The 17,450-nt window shown below is 33.8% G+C and overlaps 1 protein-coding gene across 1 annotated transcript in view; it reads left to right on the top strand.

The window, feature by feature from the left end:
- The window catches only part of TRPC4 (transient receptor potential cation channel subfamily C member 4), a 206,870-nt gene that overhangs the window by 73,788 nt on the left and 115,632 nt on the right, over positions 1 to 17,450 (top strand). Inside the window, exon 3 of the mRNA XM_055317339.1 lies at positions 16,157 to 16,675. Within this exon, the coding sequence (XP_055173314.1) occupies positions 16,157 to 16,675 (519 nt within the window). The remainder of the gene's footprint in view (positions 1 to 16,156; positions 16,676 to 17,450) is intronic.

The following is a 17,450-nucleotide window of genomic DNA, read 5'->3' as shown; positions in this document are numbered from 1 at the left end:
ACATTGTATAGTTATCACACTGATTTAATATACTTAAAATCTATCAAGGGATAAACAAATATAAAATAATTGAATTTCATGTGGATTAAATAAATAATATTGCAATTAATTTAAAATCTAATGTGATTACTAAATTGCTTACAAGGACGAGGAGTTTGCATGTGGACAATATTTTCTTAGCTTACAAGTAAAGCAGATATTTAGCTGGTACAAAACTCTATACTCATGACGTACATTCTCATAGATTGGTGACCTGTTTGAATGAATCAGTGCCTCGGCTACCCTGAACAATGTTGGGGGGGAAAGGACCCAACATTGATAGATTTAATCAGTGAGATGAAACTGACATTAACCATATTTATAGTAAAAATTCACATGAAAACTTAAACTTGAAAAATTATTTGAAATTAATATGATAGACAAAAAGGGGTTAATATATTTAAGAAAGAATATTGGGAAAAAACAGGTGACCTCTACCATAGTATTCCAATCTTTCAAAAACAAATCCTAATTTTATGAGTAGTATAACTTTGGCATCAAAACCAGAAGAGGACAGTTTTGAGAAAGGAAAACTATGGCCCATCAGAAACATAAATGCAAAAATCTTCAGCAATATATTAAAACAATCTGTACTGTCTTAACAGGTAAAAGAGAAGGAAATATATATGTGTGTATCTCAGTACAAGCAAACTTTAAAAAAAAAGCATTTGACAAATTTTTATCTATCTATGATAGGAAAAAAACAAAACAAAACTGAGCCAACCAGAATGGAGTAAACAAAAGATTTTCCTTAATTTGATTGAGAGAATCTACCAAAAACCTGTGTTTTATATCATTCTAAATAGTGAAATATTATAAACATTTATATTAATATCAATAACAAAATAAGAATTCTCATTCTTGTTCCTTCCATGCAGCACTTTGCCTGAAGTTCTATTCTGAACAACAAAAAAAAAGTAAAAGATACAAAGACTAGAAGAGGGGGGTACCTGGGTAGTTCACTTGATTAACTATCTGCCTTTAGGTCAGGTCGTGATCCGGGGTCCCAGGTTGAAGCCCCACATGGGCCTCCCTGCTAAGTGGGGAGTCTGCTTCTCCTGCCCCTCCCCCCATTTGCCTTCTATCTCCCTCTTCGTGTGCTCACATACTGTCTCTCACAATCTAACTCTCTTTCAAATAAGTACTATATATATATATATATATATATATACACATATATATTTAAGATTTTATTTATTTATTCGAGACACACAGAATGGCAGTGACACAGGCAGAAGGAGAAGCAGGCTCTATGCAAAGAGGCTGATGTGGGACACGAACCCGGGAATCCGGAATCACGCCCGGAGCCAAAGGCAGGCGTTCAACCACTGAGCCACTCAGGTGTCCCTAAAATATTTTTTAAAAGGCTAGAAGACATAAGTATATTCAGGTATTTTGTCTAGATAAAAATTAAATATGATCTATAAATTATTATAATTAATTAGAAAGTTTATGAAAACCATGGTATGAAAACCCAAATGCATTTGGGATACTAATCCAAGTTGGTGTATATATCACTAACACTAATTTCAACAAATTATAATTTAAAATTGTGTGTAAAGATATAATTATACAAATGTATAGTATATACCAATTAAAAGGGAACACTTTCAGCACTAACCAAAAAAAAGTGTCTAAGATATATCTAACATAATACGTGCAGGAGCTTCAAGGGGGAACTTGTAAAATGTTGTTGAAAGCCCTTTCTAACTGACTCTGAGTCTTTCTTACAGTATCCATCACCCACTGGGCCTGTTCTGCATTGGCTCTTTCTCACCATTGTTCATTCCTTTTTTCTAATCCCCTCAACCCGGTTATGGTGTTCTAGATAGTGTTCCCATTGCTTAAATATTTTGGCTTCAGATCCATAGTCACACTCCTCAGCAATGGTCTTACTCAAATTCTCTCATTACACACAAAGGTAATCAATCCTGGTATTACACTGGCTTCTTTAACCTTCTTTTCTTCTTCCCAAACAATTAATCTGGAACTCCATTTTACCTCAGCCACCCACTCCCATGGCCATACCAAGTATTGTTATCCTCGTTAGTGATACTACCTCCAGGGTCACAGTTTCTTTCCTGCTCCCTCTACCTAGTGTCACAAACTAACCTTTCCTTGATCCTTCACCCCTCATGATGTCACTTCCTTGATTAAAATTCATTAGTCCATCATTGATGCCTGTCATCTAAGGACAAGTTTTCCTTCAGTCCCTTGGTAATTATATTCTGGTAAAATTCCATATCTATACCCAGATAACCCAGAGAGGCTTTAAAAAAAAAAACAAGAATTTCAACCACTTTCACTCTAAATGTTTGATCACTGACTTCACCTGGGTACTTTGTGGTGTCCAGCAATCCTACCTAACCACTTCCTGATTACATACAATCTTCCTACTCTCCTAGATAATGAGTTCTTTTTTTTTTTCTCTGTCTTCTCAAAACTCAACATGTCCGCTTTCTCAGATGATACCCTTGTTCCTTATTTTATTCAGAAAATAGAATCAATCATGAGAGAACTTCCATATGCTTCTACCACCATACCTACCCTAAATATGTACCTTAGTATTCAGGATTTCACACTATCCCTGTGTTTTTCAGTATCCACTCTTGGTACTTCTTCATCTTCTCAACCTTCAAAATTTAAAATGTCAGAGAGTTCAAATTTCTAACTTCTCTTTTCCACCAACACTTTCTTCTCACTTGCCAAGTCACATCCAAGCTTATGGCTTTAAATACTGTTTGTATGCTGATGACTCTCAAATGTCTGTCTCTACATTTCTGATCTCTTAACATGCAAAAACTGAACCTCAATCTTCATTGTATCCCAAATCTCTTCTTCCAGAGTGTTCTCAGTAAGTTGCAGCTACATCTGCCTAAGCCTGGATGTTTGGTCATCACTGATCTCTCTTTGTGATATTACAGCTCACATCCAATATTCAACTCCTTAGCAAATTCAGCTGGTTTTACCTTCATAATATTGAACCACTTCTCAAACCTATCACTGCAATTTATTTCAGCCATCTGAAACTCTTGCCTTGATTATTACAAGTCTTACTTTATCATTATCCACTTTCCCTTCTTCCATCTGTTACCCGTAGTTTGTTCTCAGCACAGTACTCTATCCTAAGGGATCAGATAGTGTTACTCCTCTGCTCAAAATGCCCCAGTGGTTTCTCATTTAACTAAATAGAAGTAAAAGCCAGAGTCTTTAAAATGGATTAAAATACATCTGCTGCCCCTCATTGCTACATTTTTTAAACCTTGTCTTTTACTAATTTTTTATTTGCAAACTGTACTCCCATCAAATTGGCCCAATACCCTAAACATGCTCATGCCTCAGGATTTTTTTGCCATTGCTGTTCCTCTTCCAAGAATGCTCTTGCTCTTAGATATAAGCTTAGTGTTTTCTTTCTTCAACCTTCTACTAAAGTCATCATAGCAGTAAGACTTCCCTGTCATGCCTTGATAGATCAGCAATCTCACCTTACCTCTGGAGTTCTTCATGTCCTCTTACTGCACTGTATTTTTCTCTATGGCCTCTACCATTTGACATTCATCTATTAATTGATTTACTCATTTACTTCTTCATTCATGTTGGATATCTTTCTCCCTCTTCTCTTTCTAGAATCTAAGTTGAATGAGAACAAGGATTTTGTCTGTTCCATTCATTGCTATATTTCCCAAACTTTGAAAAGTGACTGGCATAAGACAGATGCTTAAAAGTATTACTAAATGGCTAGATTAATAAAAATTAGCATATATAGGTTATAATGAACATGAGGAGAACAGCTAATGTGTCGGGAATATATATATATATATATATATATATATATATATATATATATATATATATATAAATTGAGAAGAACATAGGACTTAAGTTGATCCTTGGGAAGGAGCAACATTCAAGGATAAATAGGGGAGGAGAACCTCATCAGTGAGACTAAGAATAACGAGAGAAGATAATGATGATAGTGATAATGATTATTTTAATAATCATAATAGATCATGTTTTATCAAATATTATATGCAAAACACTTTTACTCATCACCACTTTGAATCCATAAATAAATGCTATGAAAAAGAGACTATAATTATCTCCATTTTACAAATGAGAAAATTAAAGTTTAGGGAGTTTAAATGATGTTTCCAGAACTACAAAGGAATATTGGGACAGTATTTGAGCCTTTATGCTATCATCCGGAGAAAATAGACTTGTGGAATGCAAAGAATGGTGACTTTCACAAAGGACACAGTGATAAAACACTGTCAAGTGAAATTAAAACTAGCTTTGCTGATCAGAATGTGTAATTCTTAGAAAATTAAGTATAAATTTGACTCCCTGGCTACATTTTCAACAAATAAAAGGTTTCATGTAGATATTATTTAATAGATTCCCTTTCAATGTAACAGATATAAAGAGAGTTTTTTAATTAAAAGTGATGTTTGTGACCCTAGCCCAAGCTGGTTGTGATTTAAAGTTGCTACTTGTTTGATGTCTTCTTTGGAGTTGACGTAGATTTTCCAGTTCTTTGTCCAAGATGCAAATAATACTTAATAGTTATTTATAATTTATTCTGTAGCAGTATACAGTAAAGGGCACATGCCATTTTAGAAGATACACAGTTTAAATTTTCAGTAGTGAAAAGTCCGTGTACTGAACTATTATATCTACACTTACAAAACTCGCCTGCCAGGGAATTATTGCTCTACCTTTCTGATGAATCAAGCACTATAATTGGGACTGTGTTTATATGAGGAGAAACAAATGATAGTGGCAAAACCGAACAAGACCATTTTCTGCTTTTTCTCCAGTCTTTGGCTTGTCACATAATACTGGTGCCTTCCTGTTATTTCTTGATTTATAGATTACAAGGTGTTTTTACATTTCATTTTCACCACAACCTTTTAAGAGTTAACTTTGAAAGTGCTTTGATACATATGTCTCCAGTTCTTATTCTCCAATAAGAAATATCTTGAATAAATGTCCACATTTCAAAATGGGAAAATGGAAATGCAGAGAATTAGCTGGTTTTGTCATTTGCACACAGCTAAAAGTGGTGGAGGCAGGATCTAATGCATGTCTTCTTAATCTTGATGCCTGAGCAATTTCCAGGATCTCAAAGCTGCCTTACACATAAGATGGATAGTCCATGGACCAAGAATTTGGACTTGAGTCAAGCTACCTGGGTCTCCTTGTGACCATGGCAAACTATTTAATTTCTTAAAGGCCTATTGTCCTTTTTTGTAAAAATGGGATGATAATAACAATTACTTCCAAAAATGATTTTGAGGACTAAGCTGAGGTGTGGAAAGCTCCTACCCATACATGTTATTACTGCCTGTGTCACTATAATCAGACTCCCAAGCATTTATGTGTCAATCTCATAAATAATTTTTGCCATATCTTTGCTCATTACATTCAAGTATGTATTGTATCCAAGTTACTATAGAATTATATTTACTGTGTGTCTCATATGCCTTTTCAAGTCAGTACAAACCACATCTACTTACTGGTATTTTTAATTAAAAGTATACTTTAAGAAGGCTAACTGCAAAAATATATAGCCAATTAAATTAAAAAAAATACTAGCTCCAAAAAGTAAAAATAGTTACTGATACTACATGATTTATACTGGATGAGTCACAGAGGTTGGCTGAAGTCCTAAGCAGTTTGTACGAGAGCCCTTAAAGGAGGTTAAGAGAATCAGAAAGGGTATAATATGCATGCCTTTCTCTCTGTTCTTACAAATTCCCTTTTTGAAAATGGCTATTTCCCTCTTCTTGTAAAAAACAAATTATAATCACTTCCCTTTCCTCCGCCTCCAAGTAAAGAGAAAATGGCAGGTTAATGACAGTTCAGTTTTACTAAAGGGCATCATAGCAATGACATTTAAGTTGGGTTTTGAATGGTTGGTAGAATTTGATAAGTGGGAGGAAACAGGAGCCAATAAGAAAGGAACGTTTGAGCTGGAATGATTAGGCTATAGGCCACATGCGAGGGTGGAGTACAGAGTAGATCTTAATACACAGAGTTGGATTTAATTATAGACATCTTTGTTTATCAAGAAGTAGCAAGATATAATTAGATGATACTAAGGACAGTGTCTGATATAGAGTAGATTCTCAACTAATGTTTAAAGAACCTAAAACAGGGAGCCTTTATGTAAATCACTATGCTACCACTCTCCATCAGGACAAAATGAAACCTCAGAACAATCCCTCCAGATTGATACATAGAGTATTAACTCTAGTTTGGATATATAAAGCTTGGTAATATTTTATATAGGGATATGAAGGTTGCAGAATCTATGCAACTTTTTCTCTTTTGGAAAATATTCAGGTATACCCCAATTTCTACCATGATAAACAATGATGAAATAAATGCAAAGAAATATTCTCATGGTAATTGTTTCTCTGTAGGAAAGGTCCTTCTAAGTGAGACTCTGGTTCTCAGTGTTTATGTAAGCACCAGATAGTTTCCTGCAAGGCCGTTACTAATTCATATTCCACTAGGTTTTGTTGAGAGAGAGGACTTTTATACACCACTCCTTAAATTTGGCAAAATGATGCCCAAAATATGGTAGTTCATTATTGTTTTAATTTGCCTCTTTCTGATTGTAGTGAGAAAGATCGTCCAAGGTTTCCGACTTTTTGATTTTCTTCTGTGACACTCTTGTTTATAATTGTCCACTTGTTCATTGAGTTGTTTATAACTTTATTTTCAATGTATAGGTTCTCTTATATGATATGAATATTAACATGTTTCTTATTTAGCAAATTTGTTTTACCATGGTTTATTTTATGACTTGATTTATGGTGTCTGTGGTCATTCTACTTGAGAATTGTGTAATGAAATATACAGTTTTCTGTTCTGTGTTTCCAACCCTGCGGCTATCCAACTATTTTTTAAAGTTCTTTTCTTAAAAAAAAAAAAAAAACTTTTCTAAAATTATTACCTTTTTTTTCTTTAACTGTTAAATATTTACTCCATCTCAAATTTACTGATATGAAATGAGTTAGGGACCAATTTGGTTTGTTTAGGTAGAGAATTGTTTCAGTGCTGTGTGATATGTGAACCACGTTTTCCAATGTAATAGAAATTCCAGTTTTTCATGTATGAAGCTCCTATATATAATTAGCTTAATTTTGGTCAAAATTCCATTCAACTAATTTATATTTCTTGCTCTATTCTCATGTCAAATTCTTGTATCATATTCTCCATTTCCTAATATTTATAATTCTTGGATATACATTCCTCCATATTAACTAACAAAATAATTTTATCATGTTATAAATAAAAAAGATCCCAAGTAAAATGTTATTGTTATTAAATGTATATATTTCTTTTGAGATAATTGGCATAATTAAGATATTAAGTCTCTTGATCCAGAAACATACTTCCCCATATTTTGGATCTTATTTTATGCCCCACGATGTTTTATTGTTTCTTCCTATAAGTTTTATTAATTTTTATTTAATTTTTATTCATAAGTATTGTATATTTTATCATTCTTAATAATGACCAATTTTTTATTCTATATGTAATCAGTTCTGATTATAACATATATATCATATATAACTTACTATTGCTAAATAGAATATAGATTTTTGTATATGAACTTGTATTAATAAGCTTTATTACTCTAATATTTCTTTAGAGTCCCTTAGCTTTTCAAAATCTATGAGCATGTAATCTGCCAAAGAGAAATAATAAATCAGTATTTTTACTGATATTTTATTTCCTAATCTTATTGAATTAGGTAGAAACTCCTAAGTAGTGAAAACTAATGGTGAAAATAAACATTTATTTCTAATTTTAAAAGGAAATCTTTTCACTCTTTATCATGAAGTTTCCTATTTTTTGTTAAATACTTTATCTCATAGTTAGGAATGGTGATAGATTTTACCAGACCCCCTTTCATGTACAGTATCATCACATTTAAGTAATACTGGAAAGTTTTAGAAACACTTCACTACACCACTTACAGATTCATTCATTTATTCAATAGGTATTTATTGCCTCATGTGCCATTGTTTATTATTCATGTGCCAGCACAGAGGTCAGAGACAAGTTGAAAACCTACACAGTCTCTGCCCTCAGGAAACTTACATTCCAGTGCAGGGATAGACAATCCAGATAGGTATCTGTTTAGCTCCCACCAAAGGTCATGCACTGTTCTAAGTGCTTTACTGCATAAACCGGCTAGCTCTCATAACAGTGCGATAGTAGATACTTACTTGGTCCATTTTACAGGTAAAGAAAGTGAAGGACAAAGGGAGGCAGTAATGGCCAGGCCACACAGGAGTGCAAGATAGAACCTCTTTTGTAAACCCAGGCGCTCTAGTAATGAGTGATAGTGAAAAATTTAATGATAATCAAAAGCATTTACATTTTTGAAATAAAAGCCCTATTTTTACGCTGCATTTTATTCTTTTCGTACACTGTTGGATTCAATTTCTTAATAATTATTGTAGTGGTCTCCTTTCCAGAGATTTTTTTTTTAAGATTTTATTTATTCATGAAAGACATACAGAGAGAGGCAGAGACATAGGCAGAAGGAGAAGCAGGCTCCCAGTAGGGAGCCTGATGCAAGACTCAGTCCCAGGATCCCAGGATCATGACCTGAGCTCTGAAGGCAGATGCTCAGCCACTGAACCACTCAGGTGCCCTCCTTTCCAGAGATTTTTTTTAACATCATCTTTATTTTCCTTTGGATCGTTGGGTTTTTTTTTTTTTAGAAGAGAATTTATTACTTTGTTAACACCTAAATTTTTGGTTATTTATTGCTTATTTAAAATACAAAGGTAGGGAGGCACCTGGTGGCTCAGTAGGTTAAGTATTTAACTCTTGATTTTGGCTCAGGTGCCCTTGCTCTCTCTTTCTCTTTCTATTGTAAACAAATCCAAAAAGTAAAATAAAATGCAAATGTAGGGATGCCTCACTGGCTTAGTTGGGGAGCATATGATTCTTGACCTCTGGGTTGTGACTTCAAGCCTCATGTTAGATTACAGCCTACTTAAAATAAATAAGTTAATAAAATAAAATAAAATTAGAATTATTTAAAAAAATACGAAAGTAGGGGTGTACCTGGGTGGCTCAGTCAGTAGGGGTACCTGGGTGGCATCAACTCTTGATGTCAGCTCAGGTCTTTATCTCAGGGTCATGTGTTCAAGCCCCACATTGGGCTCCATGCCCACCATGGTGCTTAAATAAATAAAAAAAGAAATGTAAAAGAACTGAAACCAAGAAAATAATAAGTATAAAATAATATGGAAGCCAAACTAATACTGTTATTATTCATGATAATAATATCATTAATATGATATTACTTGGAATAAGCCAATTGCTGCTAAGTAAAAGACGGTGGCCCACATAAATATAAACTAAATGAAGGAAGATCTATGTTATCTATAAGAAAGTTGGTAAAATAAAGTATATTTTGTCTCTTTATCCTCCAACTTCAAATCCTACCTACAAATTCCTAGGTTACAGTGAAATAGTTTAAAACTGAATTCCAAACTATTTTTGGCTATTCTCTTTTTGTCTCTTCTGCTTCGAGTATCTTTACTGATTATTTATATTACCAAACCCCAGGCACCATATAAATAAACATTTGAGTTAACTCCAGTATTGCAAGATTCATTGCTCAAACTATTTCTTCCTACCTCATGGAAGTTGAATCACTTAATATTTGGTTATCATATTTTCTGAAAGAGTTACTTATTTTTTTTTAATTTTTATTTATTTATGATAGTCACAGAGAGATAGAGAGAGAGGCAGAGACATAGGCAAAGGGAGAAGCAGGTTCCATGCACTGGGAGCCCGACGTGGGATTCGATTCCGGGTCTCCAGGATCGTGCCCTGGGCCAAAGGCAAGCGCCAAACCGCTGCGCCACCCAGGGATCCCTGAAAAAGTTACTTCTTTAAGACATGTAGGTGATGTACCTTCTGAATTCTGGTCTAACCACCCATATGTTTTTTTATTCTAACAGGAGAGTGAGGGTAAATTAGTTAGATGCAATATTCTTGAGTCACATTCACTTACTAAACAATTGTATATAGATACAGTGGCATGTCTTGCAGATTTTAATGAGATAAGTTTGATATTCATTGCATCTCCATTGTTACCCACTCATTCTATAGATCTGATGATTTCACACTTTCCTCTTTTTTTTTTTTTTTTAAACCTTGGAAGTCTGGGATATCAGCAGGAAGTATCTAATTGTATGTCATTGTTTCAGCCAAAGACCTGGTGAGCCCTCTCAGTGTACAGACCCAACATTTCCTTAGAATAGGAAAAAAATGGGTGTGCTCCCCCTTCTCACACTTTATTTTCAAACTAATCTATTTTCCATCCCAATCTCTCTCCTTTGCTTTATTCAGTATCTTCAACATACAAATCTCCCTTTCCTTTTATGGTTCCAATGTTACAGGTGAAGAGCGTATGTTCCAACATTAAAATAAACAAATAGGGGATCCCTGGGTGGCGCAGCGGTTTGGCGCTTGCCTTTGGCTCAGGGCGCGGTCCTGGAGACCCGGGATCGAATCCCATATTGGGCTCCCGGTGCATGGAGCCTGCTTCTCCCTCTGCCTGTGTCTCTGCCTCTCTCTCTCTCTCTCTCTCTGTGACTATCATAAATAAATAAATTTAAAAAAATAAAAAATAAAATAAAAATTTAAAAAAAAATAAAAATAAATAAAAAAATAAAATAAACAAATAGGTCACTGTAGGTACTTGGTAGCTATTACCAAAAAATGATCTTGATCAAAATATAGCTTTTTTTCATTTTTTTTAAATTGCCATTTGGCATATTTAAGGAGAGATGTGAATATCATGAGCATAATAACACTGCAGATGAAAAATCACACCATGCTTGACTTTCAGCTGAAGTAAAATCTACAGACAAAAAAGTATTATATCCAGGCAAACATACATGCACAAAAATATATACTAATAAACAACATGCATGCGTACCATTTTTTAAAATATGAATTTAAGTGGTTGAATGACATACTTCACCCAGTAATCTACAACAGAATAGAACATGCAATTAAAAGAGGATCCTATAACTAAGTAAATGTTGTTTTTATTGCAGAACTGGACAGTTGCTCTGGCTTTTCTTCAGAGCTTTATGAATGAATATTTGTTCAATGTTTCTTTGTCAACCTTGCCATCACATTAGTTACATTATTAATGGAATCATTTTATGCCACATAAAAGTGATGAATACACAAAGAATCTATTAACTTGTAAATGGACTGCTTTTCTCAAATGGATTCAAAATCTTCACCTTGAAGAGATTCAACATCAATCTGAGGCATATAAAGTCTGGAGTGTGATATTCTACCTAAATATAAAAATATCTCTTTGCCACTAAGATAGACATTTTTAAACTATTAAATCTGATATGATGTTGCAAATGTGTGTTATTTCTTATTTTTCTGTGTATTTCACATGGTACCTATTATGGTGCTGGATTTATAGTAAGTAAACATTTGATTCAGTTTGTTGATGGATTTGGGAATGTGTCAAGTATGGCAGTCATCTGTTTGAAGATGTGGACTGTTTCAGCTTCATTTTTCTTAATTGCTCAGAGTCTAATGCAGGTCCAGACAACAGAGTCAATAAGTGTTCGTTGATTGATGTATAAGTGAATTATTAAAGTAGTTATAAGCCATGGTTGTATTTTAAGAAAAGGAATTGTCCAAGGGATTAATATTTTGGAAAATTTATCTTTGTGATAGTAAAAGGGAAGAATTGAAGGTATTCAATAACCTTTGTCATTATTTAGAATAGTTTGTATTTTATATTAATACCTTTTATAAAACCTTTGTGCCTTCCTTTTGCTTTACTAAGGCTTCTGTTCTATCGGCTGGTTAAGTAAAGAGCCCTTTTGCTCCACATCCTCCTTTCTCTCAATCTCTCTGTCTTTTTCTCTCTCATTCTTTTTTCCTTTTCAGAACATTTATTTTTTATTTTATTTTTTTTTCTTTTTTCCTTTTCAGAACATTTAAAATTTTTCATTTTCCAACTTTGAATTGATTTTTTATTAACTATTATATACATTTAAACCCCACCATTTATCCTTTCCTCAGTTCCCCATAACCTTGTCCCACAGTAGACTTCTCAGGAAGGACATTGGGAGCATAGCATGTCCTGAGTCCTTGCATACCTAAAATCAATCTCATGTATGAACATTGATATGAAAAATCTAAATGAAAGTATTAGTCATACTAAAAATATTACACATTGGACCAAGGAAGATTTATTTCGGGGAAGCCAGAATGTTTCAATATTAAAGTCATTGGGCAGCCTGGATAGCTCATTTAGCGCCACCTTCAGTCCAGGGTGTGATCCTGTAGACCCGGGATTGAGTCCCAAGTCAGGCTCCCCGCATGGAGCCTGCTTCTCCCTCTGCCTGTGTCTCCGCCTCTCTCTCTCTCTGTGTCTCTAAGAATAAATAAATAAATAAATCTTAAAAAAAAAAGAAAGTCATTAATCGAATTTGCCATATTTTTTAGGAGTAAGGGGAACAATTATATAATTATCTCCATAGAAGTGGAAAAGGCCTTAGGCAAATTCAACACTCATCCTTGATAATAATAAATTAAAAAATTCAAAATGATTTCTTGACATCATGAATGTCATAAACAAATAGGTAGATATATAGACCAATAGGTAGATAATTGGCAATACCAAGTGCAATTTATGGTAGTTGTGAAAATTGCTATAATTACTTAAAAATATTTGACCCAGAAATTGCATTCTTAGATGCATATTAGCTGACATGGACAAAAATGTACATAGAAGCAATATTCTTTGTCACAAATGGAAACTGGAAATCACACAAAGGTGATCAACAAGGGAATATGTAAAAAGTTGAGCTATATTCATAAATCAAAATATTATGCAGAATTGAAATTACAAAAAAGATTGCTACTAACAATATTAGTGTATTTCAAGAGCTAACATTATCCAAAGAAAGCTAGACGTAAAAAGTACATACTTTATGATTCACTTATATAAAGTGAACGAGTGTGTGTGAAAGTGATCTATGGCAATAGTGTTTAGGTTTGTGATTACAAAAACATAACAACTGGGAGGTGACATGAAGGTTTCTGGGGTGCAGGCACTCTTCTGGATTATTATGTGTTGTGTCGCACAGGTGCATAGATGTTTTAAAAATACATCAAGCTTCACGTTAATATTTGTGCATTTTAATGAATGTATACCTCATTAAGTTCAAAGTGAATGATTATTGCAGTTAACTACTATATATTAAAATAAAGGAAGAATCCATAGGTCCATAGTAATAGTAATAAAAAGGAGAAGAGGGCATATTTTTACATTCAGAGGACTACAAACTAGTAAATGTAGAAGTGATGATAGAGTAAGATAGCCTCCAATTTTCAAACACCATGTAATCATTGGAGTAGGCATATAATTAGTACTCAATACCAGGCAATTTTTTAAAGGCGTTTTTGTTTTATTACTATTTTTATTTTTCTTCATGGAATGAGGGTTTCTCCCATTCCAGGAGAAACCCCAGAGCCTGTCCTCTAGGACATGTATATAAACACTGATGTGTGCCTGCCTAGCTGGCTGATCAGAGGCCCTGCAGAATCCTGTGTGAAGGACACCTAAGGCCAAACAGTCCCCAGTGTCTAGTGTTCCCTGACAGCTGGGCATCAAGCAATTAATGAGGACAGTACATTAATTGAAGACAGTACATAATGTATTGTGGAATTTAAATTACAAAATTTTAAAAGTATTTATTTATTTATTTATTTATTTATTTATTTATTTATTTATTTTTATTTACTTATGATAGTCACAGAGAGAGAGAGAGAGAGAGAGAGAGAGAGAGGCAGAGACACAGGCAGAGGGAGAAGCAGGCTCCATGCACCGGGAGCCTGACGTGGGATTCAATCCCGGGCCCGGGCGAAAGACAGGCGCCAAACCGCTGCGCCACCCAGGGATCCCTAAAAGTATTTATTGACTAATAAGTTACTATGTCGTGATCTTATAGAACTGCTTTATTAAAAAATTATTTTCTAAAATAAATTCCTTATAAAAGATAAAATTAAGGATGTCCATATATTTAAAAAATTTAAAATTCACAATGATTTATTGAATCTTACAACTCAAACAGAATATTCTGGGTATATTCTTACATGTTTTATCAGTTATTTTACAATCTCTCTCTAAAACTATGACACTGGCATTCTTCTGAAATATGAATGCTTTTTAACATGGCTATATTATACTTATTTTTCATAAGATCTTGCTGAAATATTCCTCAAAGTTGCATTTGATGGTTAATAAATTTAAAATTATTGATAACTTTTAAAAACTATAGAAACCTAGAGTGAAATTCTATTGAATCCAGAAAGCCCCTTCAAATTGCATTTATCACTTAAATATACATTTAACATAGTGACTTATTTACTTACGTTGTTTTGTTTTTCTTCCTGTCTGCCATAGAAAAAACTTGAAATATAGTTAAATATTATTTGATATTTATTTCAATTAATGGTTTTTTCTCTTTGTAATAAATACATAGTTAAATTTTCAATTAATGTAATATTTAAAATTAAAGTTAATTACTTAAAAATTAATGAAGTATTGACCCTGCTTGAACAGAGTGTTATCTTCATCAACTGATGCATATATTTTAAATAGCCTTTTTTTAAAAAAAGATTTTATTTATTTATTTATGAGAGACACAGATTGAGGCAGAGATACAGGCAGAGGGAGAAGCAGGGTCCACTCAGGGAGCCCAACGTGGGACTTGATCCTGGGAGTCCAGGATCACACCCTGAGCCAAAGGCAAGTGCTAAACCACTAAGCCACCCAGGTGTCCATTAAATAACTTTTTAAATGATAACTGCATCTCATTAATCTTTACAGAGTGTTTCTTATAAAACAAATATCCTAAATGGCCAAATAAATTAGAAGCATATAGGCTTAATTATTCTCATGCAAAGATTATACCCCTACTTAAAAGTAGTATAATTAAGATTTCCTATGAGTTCTGTTTTTCTCCACATAGTTGCTTTGCTTTTGATCCTTTTATGATTTCCATTATATTTTACAGTATGTCTTATGCAGTATATGTGTCATCATTTTTTCTGTCATGCTTTTTTACCTTATTCTTATACAGCATTTATTTTCACAGATGCTTCTTTGTGCCAGCAAGAAGAACTATTAAACCAAAACTTGTAAAGCAGTGGGATGTATAATGCATACAGGCTCGGGTGTCAGTCAGGTGGACCTGGGTGCAAACAGTAACTCTTCCACTTAAGCACTGAAGGAGCACATCAATAAAACGTGAATAATAGTGAGGGCTAAAGTACCTAAGAGATGTTGACTAAATAGTGCTTATTATAACATTTTCATCATTACCAGTCCTAAAGTAAAACCCAAAGGAAATTGTCCATAACATGCCAGTGACCTGATTCACTGGGAACCATTTGTTGATATCTGATAAAATGGTGATGGAGCATATGTTGTCATCTGGAAAATACTCTATAGAGTGATAGATGAAAACAGAAAGCATGAGGCTAGGCTTCTTATGTTCTGCTACCACCTTTAATCATAGACTTGGTTTTAGGAATGCAGAAGATAAAACCAACCAACAAACATACGAACAAACAAACGATTGAAGAACTAAGACTTCTATTACAGAGGAAAAACTTGGGTTTAAAACAAATCATTAATTATTACTAATTATTATTAGTGTATTGATTAAGTAGTCCACACCTCTGGGGAAAAAAACGGAAAGATTGACAGAAAATAAATTGGGAGTAAGAAAGTCTTTTATCAAGTAAAGACTTCCCATAGCCACTATTTTAAGATGTCATAAAATATCAAGATTCAGATTAAACAAATTATAATAAGAATAATGTGTAATTAGAAAGGTTGTGTTTTTTTTTTCACTAATTTTCTCTTATCTTTTGGCAGAAAAAAAGAAAGCCATCTCTCTCCTGCCAAAAAAGCCTGGCAAAAGATTTATGAACTTTGTTCAGCGTTCCTATAGCATGCTGTTTGAAATTCAGACTTGAGCAAATGAATAAATATTCATCACCTCTGCTTTCTTCTTTTTTCTAGGTGCCTCCCATACTCCTTGATAAGCAGTTTTCTGAATTCACTCCAGACATTACACCAATCATTTTGGCAGCCCATACAAATAATTACGAGATAATAAAGCTTTTAGTTCAGAAAGGAGTCTCTGTGCCCAGACCCCATGAGGTCCGCTGTAACTGTGTGGAATGCGTGTCCAGCTCGGACGTGGACAGCCTCCGCCACTCACGCTCCAGACTCAACATCTACAAGGCCTTGGCCAGCCCCTCGCTCATTGCACTATCAAGTGAAGACCCTTTTCTCACAGCCTTTCAGCTAAGTTGGGAGCTTCAGGAACTGAGTAAAGTAGAAAACGAATTCAAGTCGGAATATGAGGAGCTGTCCCGACAGTGCAAACAGTTTGCTAAGGACCTACTGGATCAGACCAGGAGTTCCAGAGAACTGGAAATCATTCTCAATTACAGAGATGACAGTAGTCTCATAGAAGAACAAAGTGGAAATGATCTCGCAAGACTCAAATTGGCCATAAAGTACCGTCAAAAAGAGGTGAGTGTTGCCAGACCTTTCTGTCAGAAGGATTTAGGTTTAATCACAGTGACGTAAGCTGGTACTCTATAATTAAGTTTGGGATTTAGAGCATTTTCTGCTTAACTGTAAGTGGTTGATATTTATTGTTTTCCAGATTAATAATTATGAAATACATTGAAAAACAGCAAGAAATGGCGTAAAAACTGGTAATGGCGTTTGGCATATGTGTTTAAGTGTGCACATTTAATGTGATATAATGAAAAAAACTAATGAATTTTAAATTCCCACACTAAAAGTTCTGGTTCTGCCATTTATAAGCCTTGTTACTTTTCAGTAATCTCCTTGAGATTTGGTTTTCTCATCTGCTCAATAGACTTAATATTCATAATATTTTATTGAATATATTTATGCATATAAAATATAGTCCTCAAAGATTTGTAGGAAGTATAAAATATGTGGATGTGTGTGAAGGCTCTTAGTAAATTATAAGTCCTTATTTAATAAAATACATTATTAGAAGTTGTTAATAAAGAAAAAAACCTTTAGTCCAACAGCAGATGAAAATACTAAAACTTCTCTGACATCTGGCTTAGTCTCTTGATTGGTCAGGAATAAGAAATTTAAAAAGTTAATTGCAGAAGAGTTATAAATTTCTCATGAAATTTCTGTTGGATTTGAATATTAAGTACAGAAAACTCAGATCTGTCATATTTGTCACCTAGCATAATTGCTTTTGTCTGCATCACTGAGTTGTGAGTTCTCAAAAGTCTGTTTACTTCCATCTTCAGAAAAT

This window comes from Nyctereutes procyonoides, unplaced genomic scaffold (assembly GCF_905146905.1).
Source record: "Nyctereutes procyonoides isolate TBG_1078 unplaced genomic scaffold, NYPRO_anot_genome, whole genome shotgun sequence".
Taxonomy (NCBI): domain Eukaryota; kingdom Metazoa; phylum Chordata; class Mammalia; order Carnivora; family Canidae; genus Nyctereutes; species Nyctereutes procyonoides.
Note: the sequence above shows the minus strand (reverse complement) of the source record. Positions and strands in the feature narration are given on the sequence as shown.